The following is a 14,447-nucleotide window of genomic DNA, read 5'->3' on the forward strand; positions in this document are numbered from 1 at the left end:
TTAATCTTTGTTAATATCAATAGTTTCTTATATTGTTAGTTTGTTTAGCAACTCTTTAAAGAGCTCTCCCCCCTCCCCCCCGTTGTTCTTTTCCATTGTTTAGGCCTTTCCTGTTTTATCCTTAACAGGCCCTCTGGATGGTGTAAACTCGCCAGTTAGAATCCTGTTGAGTTGATAAAGTATTTTACAGTCACTTCTTTCAGCAGCTGCTTCAGTTTCTTTGGCAATGTTACCTCTGTATTTCCTCTCTTCTCTTCTAATGCTGATTTTTACTGTTTTCTATTTTATTAAACACACATTTTTGCTCCTTCATTTTCTGAAAGTGTTTTTGAGGCACTGATGTTTGCTTTGATTTGTTTCCTTTCTTTCACACAGTTCCACGTATCGTCACTTATTCAGACTTTAGGTTTGCTTGTCTAGAAACCAACCCGTTACTGTACCATCTATGATACTGTCATTGTGAAAGGGTGCCCATCCTACACAGGACTCACAGGGGTTAAAGTGGCCAGATAGGCCAGTTAACTCCACATTCTGTAGCTGGAGGAGGAGCCAGAAGCTAATTGAAAGCAGGCTCAGCTGGGCAGGAACAGGTTGGGCCTATAAAGCCAGGTAGTTGACAACAGAAAAGGGCTGTGGGTGAGAAAGCGCAGTCACTCCCTGGGAAGAGGGAAGAGGGTTCTGGGAGCTGGTACACCCAGAGAGAAGGGGAAAAAGACTGGTAGGAAGCAGTCCAGGGAAGAAGCAGTAAGGGTAGAGAAAGGAAGCCCAAAACTGCTGAGCTGAGGGTCCGTGGACTGGAACCCAGAGAAGAGGGCAGGCCCAGGTTCCCCTACCAGCCACTGAGGGCATGGCAAAGAACTGAGGCAGTGAATGGGAAGACTGCCTACGACTGCTGATGGACTGAACCCTGGAAGGGGGAACACTGAGTGACATAGCCAGAGAGCTAAGTCATGAAGAAGACGTTGTGGGTCCTGGAGCAAAAGGAGCTGCAGACCAGAGACAGAGCGATGACATGCAAACTGTGGAAGGGGATCTTGACCTCAAGAGCGAATCCCCAGAATGACTAGGAGGAGGCGCCAGCCGGCAGTGAGTGGTGCACCCCATGACAGTCATAAAAAAAGGACCATGACACATCAACGCTGACTTTTTGTGGTGGATTTAAGTCTTGTAGCACCTGAAATATATGACAGATATGGCAATTTCCTGCAATACCATGACAAACCTCATTGAATTAAGTTAAATGTTACTGAATTAAGTTTAAGTATCTTAGGGTTCATTTTATTAAAATTGCAACTGTTTATGCATTATTGTGAGACTGTATGTAACATCTCGGGGCGGGGGGGGGGGAACATGCTAATGTAAATCCTGGGAAGTGTTATGAGATTCAAAGACCTCTTTTAAGCAATGTACCTCCCACTCTTCCCCACCGGGTTATGCCAAAAACCCTGCATTTTGAAACTTTGCCCAGAGGAGAGGACCTCTGATGATCACTTGTTACATGGAGGACAAGATCAGACTCCCAAACTCTATAAAGGAGTGATTAACAGATTCACAAGTACATAGGTGCTGGAACTAGGCTTGAAGTGGTTTTAATCATAAACAGGGCTGACAGTTTGGTTCAATGGCAGTCAGCACCCCCACTATACAAATTATTCCAGCATGACTGCACAAGTGTGCTTGTTCTGAGGCAAGAGGGTTATGAACTTGTAACCACAGAAAAAACCCATTGGAGGAGTATGAAGGACTGATCACTGGCCAGAGCCTTTGTTGGAGTTGGGGTGATCTCTGGTAAGCTTATTAGTATACATATGTGACCAGGTGGCTGGAAAGGCCACATTCAGAATACCACACTCAGGACAGACTACAAGAAATAGGGCAGACAATCTCCAAGCTGGTGATTTATTCTATAATAAGATTCACCTAGCCAGTAACATAATAGCTTCGGTAGCACCACACTGGCTAACCAGAAGCCAAACACAGTCCCCTTTAGGCATTCCAGCCCTTGGTTCCCATCCAAATAAACAGGTCTAATATGGTGAGGGGTTATTGAAAACCTAATTCACCATATGTGAGGTTTTTGCTAATCCCAGAGAATCAAACACATACCCTCAGTTCAATACACATTTCAGATCTTACCCAAATATCACGCTGTCTGCAACCCTTAGTAAAATAACTAAAGGTTTATTAATTAAAGAAAAGGAGAGATATAAATAGTTATAGACATGCAAATGATTGCAAAGTCCTTATATCATGAATTCTTTCCTGGATGTCTGGTTGGTGAGTCTTGCCCACTTGCTCAGGGTTTAGCTGATCACCATATTTGGGGTCAGGAAGGAATTTTCCTCCAGGGCAGATTGGCAGCAGCCGTGGGGATTTTTCATCTTCCTTTGCAGCGTGGGGCACAGGTCACTTGCTGGAGGATTCTCTGCACCATGAAGTCTTTAGACCATGATTTGAGGACTTCAGTAGCTCAGAAATAGGTTAGGGGTTTATTACAGGATGAGGTGGGTAAGATTCTGTGGCCTGTGTTGTGCAGGAGGTCAGACTAGATGATCATAATGGTCCCTTCTGACCTTAAAGTCTATGACTCTCAAAGTCTATGTTTGTAGCAGTGATGGAATAGACTGCTGGCTTGTAAAGTCTCTCTGGTCCTCAGTCCATAGTTCAAGATGCTCCTTTTAGTTGTAAATCTATTAGTCCAGAGAATTAGGGCAGGAAAGAAGCAAAATGGAGATATCTCAGGTGTCTTTTATATCCTTTGCCAGGTGCCTGGAAATTTCCTGTCCCAAACAGAGCCCCTGTGTGTGGAAAGTTACTGGCCCAAAATGGAGTCCAGGATCACATGAGCATATGTCCTTATATGGTTTGCTGAATCACAGGGAGTGGCTATTGGCCCCTTTCTGTATGAAAAATCCTAAGGAAGAGCTACCTGGGTGGGATGAGTTTCTTCTATGGCCCATTGTGAGATTGGAGAGGCCTTAATGGCCCATCAACACATAGCTGTGTAGCCTTGATGTAAATTTATCTGGAGGGTATCACCCAGGAATACAACATAGGTTTAAGATACAAGTACATAGCCAATATTCATAATTTCAGATACACAGATGATATATGGACTTAACCAGAACAATCTATCAAGTATGATTATAACTTTTCCATTGACACCTTACGTGATATACAACTACTATAAATTTCGTACAAAGTGTAACAGTGGTAATATCAATTATATAAATGGTCATCTTTAATCATACAGCATCACAGCATGTAGGTTTTCATTATTTTTAATATGTTTTCTCTGCAAAGCTTTCACTTTAAGAATAAATGTGCTCATTTAGAAAAAGCTGTGTGAAAACTTATAACTATGGGCAGTTAAGCTGTATATAGCTTCTGACAAGAAGGTAAAAGCAGGCCTGCTTAGGCAGTCTGAGTTGCTGGGGAATTCACAGTGTAGGCTGGGAACTGTGCAGTCTGGAAAAACTCCTATCAGGAGAAATAGAAGTGAATGTCTCTGACCAGGAGGGTGATGGCTGGGGAGCCAGAAACCTAAGAGTATGTGCCCTTGCTGGGCTACAGAGGGGGAATACAGGTGCAGGGGCCCTCAACTGTGACAATACATTCTTCAGTTCAATTTGAAATTGCTGCTGTAATGTCTTATCTGATGGCCTTTTGCTGCCAATTTTCTTGGTGCTTTTGTGTTCAACTTTGATCTTTCATCTTGCCATGCACAAACTGTGGTCACTTCAAATGTCAGTTCCTCTGTATGCTCTGAAGTTCTGGAGAACTGATTAAGTTTCCTTCTAATACATAGACAGTGAATCTGATTCCTGATTGTTCTGGGGAATTCTAAGTTAATTAATGGATATCTTTAAGTTAATTAATTGATAATTTCCACCAATTATGAGCCCTGATAGCAGGCATAGTTCTACTAGTTGTTTGCCATTCTGATGTTAGGAACCAAGGTTGAGCTTACCCATTGCTTTCTCCACTCTACTGTTGTCATCCCCAATCTTGGCACTGAAGTCCCTTATTACTAAGCAGATGTCATGCTTAGGAATATTGTCAATTTGAGTTTGTAGACAACTGATCATTGATCTCAGCACTGTAGTTGTCTGGTGGTGCATAACATTGTATAAATGTCATTTTTACATATTGTGCATGAAACCTACCTTGGAACAATCGGTTATTTGGCTCCCACTCTATGAGCGATTTTTCTGCTTTGGAAGTCAATTAATATTACTCTCTTTTTGTGGCAACCATTTCACCTCTGCAGATACATTATGACTTTATTTTCATTTTAGAATAGTTTTCTATCTATTTCTGGCCACCGATATTCACTTACTACAAGAATTTCACATTTATGTTTGTCCATATTTTTCATTACCAGCAATGCTTTTTTTTGCTGCTGCAACTATTGTTCCACCATTCCATAGTTAGTTTTACCATTAGTAAAGAACTTCTCAGTGTTTCCAGCACTTTGGCATGCTGTTTGCAGTAGTGTCTACTAGTTACGTTTCTATCTTTTTTTTTTTTAAAGGTTGCAGCTTGGTTGTTGGCATATCCTCAACCCGTAAACTGAAAGGCCAATAGACTGCTTTTCATCTGGTTCCTATCTTTTGACCAGTCTAACATGGGTGACCCTATCAGGAGTTAAAACTCCCACTGGCATAGCTCACAGGCCATTAGAACACACCGTGTCAAGAGGCAGCTCACCATGTCAAGGGGCAGTCCCCAGGGAAGGCTTTTAGCCTGTTCTACATGGAACTCTACTGCAAACTAATGCACAACACTGTGAAATCCTTCTCTAAACAGAGGGCACAAACAAGGACTATGTACTTGAAGCCCCAGATATATGGCTAAAATGGACCTTAAATGATGTATAGGCCTCCTCTGCATAGGGGTGAATTTCACCCAAAACTCCATAATGAAAAATTACTGCTTCATGCATTGAAAAATGGCTTTAAGGAAGGAGTGATGAAGTAAAGACTTTCTTTTTCCTTGCTGATTCTCTTCCAGTATGATAATCCATGGCAAATCTGTCATTTACACTATTTCCATTAAAATGGAAAACAGAAAAACTTCTGACAAAGTCTTTGAGTTAGATGCAAGTAGACAAAGGAAAAAGAGAAATTTCTATGAAGCTCAACTATCCAGCTGTTGGGGGTGTCCTGATGCTATAAACATACATGAAATGCCAGAATGTGTTAGTACTAACCAACTTAGTACTTTATTGGGATCATACACGGTAGTAATTTTTTGATGGGAACCGCTCTCTGATATACCAAATTTTAATTTTATTGCCACTGACTTTATTTAACTAGCTTCAGAATGGAAGAAAAGGAGGGATATTTTTTTTCTTCTAAGGAAAGAGTGCTCTGGAGTACCTAGGATTACACAAGAAGTATAAGATTTTGAGGGGGAAAAAGACATGAGGCAGAAATAGAGCAAGAGAAAGGAGTAAATGCTTTCTGGAATCTACATCATGAAGTGGAAAAATAAGCATGCGTCTGACAAGCAAAAACAACTGTACTTGCAAAAAAGAACTGTGACTTGGTTCTACCAAATGTGCCATTACCATCTTTTCTATTTCTTTTCTTTATTTTCCTCAATTCTGTGGCCAAAAAGCAATAGAAATAAAACTCAAGGAGATTACAGTATTACTTCGGTTTCTTTAATGATGGTTATTTATACCCAGATTATCTCTTGTGCACAGGACTGTGGAGAAAATGTAATGAGAGACAGAGGATAGAGGTTTTTGCTGCAATTAATCAATCTCCCTGTGTGGGAATCTGGCATTTTATCTGAGCATCAGTTATAATAGCTAACTTGGTCTCACTTATATGAGATCACCAGCAAACAGCGTAATCTGGTGAGAGAACAATTTAAAGGAGACCAATGAATAAGCTACATAATATGGCTTTGGTGTTCCCCACACATTTTCTCTCCTACCTCCATCCACAGCCTCCTAATTAACATTCACTCAACATTGTCTGCAACATGGCAATAGAATATTAGTGTAGAAGAATAAGGAAATAAGGAGCACATAAAAATAGAATCAGTTTGGAAGGGTTTCCACACATGTCAAGATATAGAAGCAACTGCACATGGGAAAAACATGTATTAAACATATAGATTAGAGCCCTGCAGTGGGACTGGATCCCACAGGTCCCACAGGACTCACTGCCATAATAGCAGGAGTGGGTAAAACGTACTTTGTGGGTGGGATTGGGTGTGCCAAAGGGGGAAAAAAAAAAGACTGCACTAATTTTCAGGTTTCAGAGTAACAGCCGTGTTAGTCTGTATTCGCAAAAAGAAAAGGAGTACTTGTGGCACCTTAGAGACTAACCAATTTATTTGAGCATGAGCTTTCGTGAGCTACAGCTCACTTCATCGGATGCATACTGTGGAAACTGCAGAAGACATTATATACACAGAGACCATGAAACAATACCTCCTCCCACCCCACTCTCCTGCTGGTAATAGCTTATCTAAAGTGATCATCAAGTTGGGCCATTTTCCAGCACAAATCCTGGTTGTGCTGGAAAATGGCCCAACTTGATGATCACTTTAGATAAGCTATTACCAGCAGGAGAGTGGGGTGGGAGGAGGTATTGTTTCATGGTCTCTGTGTATATAATGTCTTCTGCAGTTTCCACAGTATGCATCCGATGAAGTGAGCTGTAGCTCACGAAAGCTCATGCTCAAATAAATTGGTTAGTCTCTAAGGTGCCACAAGTACTCCTTTTCTTTTTGCTAATTTTCAGGAAAACTCTAATTTTTTTAAACAAAGGTTTTAATATTTAAATTTAAATGAGGGATAGAAAGATTTGATGTCTATTATAAGAGGAGTTGAAGTATTTTTATATGGTTTAAGCAAGACTTGTTTTATTCTTTTAGTGGTAAAAATTGTGTCTGAATTCTGTTATATAGATATAGATGCATATAAACCAATTGGGGTTTTGAGGAGTTTTTTGTGGTTTTATAGTAGCATGCGGGAATCTGTCTCTCTTGCAGGATCAAAGGTTTTTCCAGGTGGGAACGGGATAACAATGCAAGAAATAATGCGGGAGTGCGTAGGAGCGGGAGTGGGTATTGTGGGGTGGGACGGGAGCAGTATTAAAAAATATTCACTGGCAGGGTTCTAATACAGACACCACAGAGTAAGCATAGATACAGGTCAGCCTGGTTCTATCCCCATTTTCTGCATTTTAAAGTTATTGATGTTCCCTAACATAGAATGAGACCCTTCTTCCTACTGAATAAGGAAGAAGCTAAGAACAGCGGAGATTTTATTGGCTTGTTCTGATTTTACATTGGTTTTGTTTGTGAGATCCCACTGACCTCAGTAGAATTATATGTAATTTACACTGGTATGAGATCAGAACTAGGTCCTATAAGCCTAGTGAGAAATTGCAATGAGGAGTTATATTAGAAACTGTTTCACAAGTGTAAAATCAAACTCCACACAGCTATGTGTCATGTCATACTCCATGATGAAAAGTCTGAGAACATTATGCAAACTTCTGTACAAGCAAAGTCTTGGAAATATGTATCTGGCAGCAGCTGTTTAAGAAGGCCATGTAATGCCAAGTGGAATACTACTATGTGAAATGCATTGGAATTAGGCACTGAAAACTGAGTACTCTGTAGGCATATTCCATTACATGGGGATGCTTGGATGTTTGTGTGTATAAAGATCTTTCCACAGGAATATCAGCATTTCATTTAAATTAGATATCACTTGGAACCAAAGATAGCCAAGACCACCATACTAAGTGTAAGAATATACATTATTACGTTAAAGTTTTCTCAGAGGCATTTGATCTCGCTTAAGGCTAACGGGAGAAATGGTTACAATAACCAGCTTGAACAGAAAAAAGGCAAGGTGTGAAAGCTTCAAGTACCACTTATGCATTTGTCCCACCAAGTGGGCAAATTGCTGAAAACTTCCAACGTGGACTGTTCTTTCAAATAGCATTTAAAGCCTTTTGTCATGTTGGCTCTTTGAGAATGTCACCTTTGTTCACATGCTCGTTGCATAGGATATATGTTCTTACCTTTGATTTGAATAAAAAAATAGATTCTTTCTCTAAGTGACAGCAAAAGAATGGATAAATAAATATAAACACATTGCAGCCACAATGGAAATGCCATAAACATTCAACAAATAGTTAATATGGTCTGATTGTCAAAAGTACTGAACAACCACAGATCTCACTGATGTCTGTAGAAACAGATGTTTAACACCTTTAATAATCAGGCCACAATCCTCGCACTTCCCACTTCACTAATGATTAAAGCTGGACTGAAAACGATTTCCCCATCCCACAAATACTTTCATGTTCAAAATTTGTCCCTCTCTCAAATCAGGACAAAGTGAAACTCTTAAGTATTCATGAACCAAAAAAACCATATTTTGTTTTGTGTCAATTATTTTGATAATTTTGAAACACAGTTTGACCTTTTTCCTTTTTTAACCCTTTTAGCTTACACAGTGTAAATTTTACTACATTAACCTTTCTTCAGTCTTCTGGGACCTCTCCTGTAATCCATGAGTTTGTAAATATTATTGCCAGTGGCTCCGAGATTTCTTCAGCTAACTCCTTTAGTACTCTCGGGTGAATAGCATCCAGCCCCACTGATTTGAATTCATTCAGATTGGTTAGAAGATCTTTGATGCGTTCTTTACTTATCCTGATCGGCATCCCTTCCCCTGTATTGTCTATGGTAACTTCACTAGTTGTCTGGTCTCCTGTTTTTTTTGTGAGCAACTCTGCCTTCTTATCATCTTCTGTTACCTGCTCACTATCTCCACTGAACAGTAGACACACACACCATCCTTGATCTTATTTTTTTATCTGACATATTTGAAGAACCTCTTCCTGTTGTCTGTAACATTTCTTGCCAGCTGTAACTCATTCTTTGCCTTGGCTTTCCTGATCTTTGTCCCCACATGCTCGCACTATTTCCACGTATACTTCCTTGGTGACATGCCCCTCCTTCCATTTCCTGTATGTATCACTTTAGCTTTTTAGACAGCTAAAAACCTCCTTCTGCAGCCACATTGACCTCCTGTGGTGGCTCTTATCTTTCCTGTGAATCAGAATACCTTGATGTTGAGCCTCAAGTATTACATCTTTTACAAATTGCCAAATCCCCTTGAATAACTCTGCTTGAATAATATAAGCGACAAATGCATGAGTAGAAATGTAATTTTTTTTTCATATTTTTATTTTGCAAATATTGCTGCTTTGTCTCTTGATAATTAAAAAAGCCATGACAGGCCCCCACTCTCTGCTAAGCCCATTTCATAGCTGTATTTATGGTGCCAATTACTGCACATGTAAACTTTCAAAAATAAGGAATGAAAACATGCTGATAAAAATGGTTTGCATCATTTATGGGATTTGCTTACTTCTCAAAAACACAAGTATGCAGCAGTTATGCTATTTTTATTTTATTTCAGCATTCTACATTAAGGTGTAAATTGCAAGATACTCAATACACAATAACCCTGGCATGGAATAACAATTTTTCTAAAGAATAACAATTTATACAATAATAACTGGCAGGCATTGGATGAGAATACCGAGCTTTTTAGTTTACGGTGGTAATAGTAAAGTAACCGAGTTACTTGAAGCAACCAAGGTTAACTCAAGAATCCACATTTACAATATGATACTAATTGTTCCTGAACGTTTTCAGTTGATAGACTGAACATTCTTGGAAGACTTCATGAATCTAAACAATTTTACTCATCTGTATGAATACTTTACCCTAAATAGTAATTAAATGCTAATATGCTCTTTTTAACCAGTAGTAATGCCTGGCTATTTCTTGTCTCTCCAAATGTCTCAAAGGGCCCTTAAAATCCAGTTAAGCATGAAAACGAATATATAGCTTCTCAATATTTCTGAGTAACCAAGTAACAGTTAGGCAAGCATTCAAAATTCTAATCAGTTTAAATAGATGGAGGTCCCACACTATTGTGAGGTTAGAAAGAACAATAAGTTATTGTATACAACGCCAAAATACATAGAGAGAAAACATCTGAAGATGTTAAAAGCCAACCTAATGGAAAGTAGTAAGCTATTTTATTTTGAATAAAACAATAAAGTTGCTCTAAAATTATTACACCTAATGTCTTGTAAACATTTGATATTTGTCTTTATTTAACTTAAAGCCAACTGTCTAGTATTATATGACTGCTCAATTTAATAACAAAGGCTTTATATGCTAAGAGCCATCTGTTGCAGTGAAATTCATTTTCTAAAATCTGGGAAAAAAAATAAAATAAAACTAAGGCTTTGTCAATTATATGCCCATAATAAAGTATGAGTCAACTTAAAGGATTTTAGCAGAGGGATGCAATTTACATTGGAGGTGGTCCAATAAGAACATATTCTAAATATGGCTATCCCAGTGACCCAATGTGATAAAAACTTTCTCAAATGAGAGATAAAAATGTCATTATAATACAGCCTTCTCATGTTGAAAGTGTCCTCTAGTAATTTTTAATAAGGTATTGCACAGGTTTCTATAGCAAAAAAAATTCCCCTGAATTTGTATGTTGAGATCACTAATGCAATTATATGGTAAACTGAGTGTTAATTACAAAAATAAAAGGAGCCTGAAAATTCTTCCCACACTATGGTGAAAAATGTATCTCCAGATGCTCTGAATTAAGGCATTAAAGGGCAAACCCAGCACCCACTTCCACAGCTGCTGAAGCTCCCATGCAGCACAACTGGTATGGTTCCATTGTGTTAGAAGGGGGTAGATTTGAAGAGGCTCTTTAAAGTTTGCACAGTTCTGCACATATGGAGCCCAGCTCAGTAGGAGTCCCTATCTGACAGTATGTAGAGCGTGGGTAGAGGAGAGGCAGAGATGGGCCCAGAGGATATACATCAATCCTCCAATCACCTTCTCACAGTGCGGCTATATTAGAGTTGAAGAAGAAAATTGCTTCACTTATTGGGTTGACAAGTTTCAGAGTAACAGCCGTGTTACTCTGTATTCGCAAAAAGAAAAGGAGTACTTGTGGCACCTTAGAGACTAACCAATTTATTTGAGCATAAGCTTTCGTGAGCTACAGCTCACTTCAAAAGCTTATGCTCAAATAAATTGGTTAGTCTCTAAGGTGCCACAAGTACTCCTTTTCTTTTTATTGGGTTGAGTAGCCTATCTAGATGAACTATGCAGCCTGTAGAGGTGGATGCCTCTCTTCTTTCCCCTGCACAGCTTCCCAGAACCTAGTCCAGCTATTCAGACTTGTGGCTGGATTGAAGATTTGGCCCTAAATAGATAGGTCAGAAGTTTAAAGAAATGTAATTAAAAATTATAGCTGGTCTGAACCGGTTTTGCAAAAGTCAGGTATCCACTCAAACCCTAAAGTTATATTCTAATGCTTGGTACTAGTAACAACAAAATGAGCAGGTTTTGGTGTACTTTTTGTACTATTTCACAGTCCTTTTCCTTTTTCAATGATCTTTTAGGTATAGTTGCTCATTCCCCCTTTTGGATGTCTCTAAGGCCAACAATGAAATCAGACTCCCCACTCAAACCAAAACCACATATATTTAACAGAGTACACATTTAAGACAGAACACTTTGGGATAATATTATCATGTATATAAAACAGCATTATAGAGAGTGTCATGCACATGCACAGACTTTTTGGAAAAGTTTGCAGGGGTTCTGTAGTTTATTAGAGCTTCTGTTGCTGAGTATTGATACCGGTATCTCTTCCACTTCCCATTTTGATCTAAGTCGTTAAAGAGTTTGAGGTGGTTGTCAGTTATTAAAGAGCTTGAGGTTGTTGTCTTGGACTTCAAGACATGAGCCTACATTTATAGAAGAACACTTTTTAAAACTCTGAGCCTAGGTAAATAAATACAGCAGCAGAGAAACTGTCTCATACCTCTAGCAGGAAGAATCTCGATCTGAGTTTGAAATAAATGACAATTTCAGCATCTCAGAAATACTTCATAAAAAGCTGAACACTATATTTTATTCCTTACCCAGAACAGAGAGCAAGCTGGAAATTAAGATCTGCAAACTAATGGGTTTGAAAAGTAGAGTTATGGGTTTAAAACTTCTGTCCATAATAATTTATTTACTGTTGCAACTGAGAAACAAGAAATATCTTGGACAGAATGGTAAATAGTGAATAAGGTCAGAGTTCAGAATCCTGAGGTTTTCAGGAATTCTAGCGTGAACCTAATCATGCTACTTTGTCTTCTTTATTAAATGGACGGCTGACTTAATTGATGCTACTTGTTGGTTGAAAAGGTTAGAAGAGTATCTCCTAGAAGCTTCTGAAACTATTTACCCTACAACTTGATCCATGTTCTGTTATGAATGAAATTATCATGCATCATCAACTGCTTCACCTGCCTTTAGCCTTCAGTTAAGGCAGTTTGATTTTCCAGAGAAAGAAATAACAAAGAAAGTTCTCAACAAACATTTTAGCTCTCTAAAACATCCCTAAAGTTCCTCTATAACAGATGTTTAATAGCACAGAATACAAGACTGGTATGCTGTGATAAAAAGCTTTAGGAGCACACATTTGGGCTGCACCATTCATTCCTGATTAACATGTCTATCCCAAATTCATGCTGATTAAACCCCTATACTATACTCAGGAATGTATGCAAGGTGTTTGCAACAAACCAGTACACTGTACATTAAAAACTGTACAGCAGAAAATGAATGAGAAGAAGAGCTAGAGGGGTTGTATTTTACACATCAATAATATTTACAAAGCCAGCGAATTCATAGGCAGGAATAGAAGCCATGAAAGGGGCTGCATTGCAGATCCACACCTTGGGAGTGTACTTCAATCCACCCAGACTTCTCTTACAAAGATCGTGGATTACTCTAGTTTTATTCAAGAGATGTAGATTTTAACACAAATTACATTGAAGGACACATTGTCAGCCTGAGAAAATGGAACTTTAAAAGCTGCATCAAAGGGATTGCAATGGAAAAGGATTTACCATGATTGTGTAAACTGTCATTAATATTAAATATGCATCTTTTTACTAAAACAGAAAAAAACATTTTGTTGAGCTGGCCAGGAATTTTCTGTCAATTATTTTTTCTGTGGGGAAAAATCAAAGAAATATTTCATTCGGGATTGGATTGATCCAAATTGAAATATTTAAGTCTGTTGAACTGAACCAAAGTACTTTACTTCAAGTCAGTTCAACATTAAAGTGTATTTCTCTGTTGTGCACACCACTTCCTGAGAGTTGTAGTTCAGGCCCCGCATCTTGCCCCCATTCTCTTCTATGGGCTGGGCGTCCTGGCTGGACTACATTTCCCCTGATGCAATGGGACTCCCTTCTGACCAAGCTGCGCAAGGCTAAGATTTTGTCTCAGATATTTTTAGTAAAAGTCACGGACAAAAAAGAAAAATTCACAGAGGCCGTGAACTGTCCGTGACTTTTACTAAAAATATATGTGACAAAATGGGGATCTGTGGGTCCCCACACCGCCTGAAGTGGGGCAGTTGAGCAGGGGCTGTAGGATACCCCTGCTGCCTGCAGCTCCGGGGGCCCCCATGCTGGCTGCCAGCTCCCACAGCTCCCATTGGCCGGGAACAGTGAACCGTGGCTACTGGGAGCTGTGTGGGAGCATGCCTGAGGACGGTCAACGTAAACAAAATGTCTCGCGGCCCGCCATCGGATTACCCTGATGGCCATGTGCCAAAGCTTGCAAACCCCTGGCCTATATAAAATTCCTACATGTTTTTATAAGAATCTGGTTCCCTAACAATAGGTCATACTTGTAGAAGTATGTATTTGAGTGTCAGCTGTGCTAAAAATCTCGTGCTAATATATTTAAAATTTAATATTTAGTAACCCCCATTTTTAAAAAGTTTAATTTTCACAATTTCTCTTAACAGATCCAAACTCTGTGCCATACGGACCTCACACTACCACAGTTTGGGCCTAAGAAGGGCTGCATAGTGTAGACCTACACACTAAGCAGTCGGCTGTGGACCCATTTCTAACTGCATCTCATTTATCTTCTAATGATTTCTTTGCTGTTGCCAATATAAGTGAGAAAATTAGACAGATACAGCTGAGATACTCACTTTTTGCCCTTTTACTCCACTGCAGTCACATTTTCCACAGCCAGAACAAGCCTGTAAATTAAAGAAAAAGGAATTAAAGTCTTGCATTTGGTGACAATTGCAATACATAACAAATAGTTAACCGAGAGGTGTGGGTGCCATACATATTAAAAATACAGCTGCCCAAAACACAACACAAAACACTAAGCAATTAACTCCAGTGATGCAGCAATATTAGGTTAGTGCGTACATTTCCCTTCATTTTCTCCATGTTATTTTGCTTAAGATAGTAGATAAAAGTGTGCTTTAGTAAAAACCAATTGTTTCAGCTTTTACCAAAAAACTATTTGTTAGCTTTGAATCTTTATTT

General features: G+C 39.1%; 1 protein-coding gene across 2 annotated transcripts in view; it reads right to left on the minus strand.

Annotated features, from left to right (window-relative positions):
• The window catches only part of COL4A1 (collagen type IV alpha 1 chain), a 209,249-nt gene that overhangs the window by 113,800 nt on the left and 81,002 nt on the right, over positions 1-14,447 (minus strand). For both annotated transcript variants that reach the window (XM_084610506.1, XM_084610507.1), the window contains exon 2: positions 14,099-14,149. In XM_084610506.1, the coding sequence (XP_084466632.1) occupies positions 14,099-14,149 (51 nt within the window). The remainder of the gene's footprint in view (positions 1-14,098; positions 14,150-14,447) is intronic.

Source organism: Lepidochelys olivacea (assembly GCF_965140295.1).
Source record: "Lepidochelys olivacea isolate rLepOli2 genome assembly, chromosome: 1".
Classification (NCBI taxonomy): domain Eukaryota; kingdom Metazoa; phylum Chordata; order Testudines; family Cheloniidae; genus Lepidochelys; species Lepidochelys olivacea.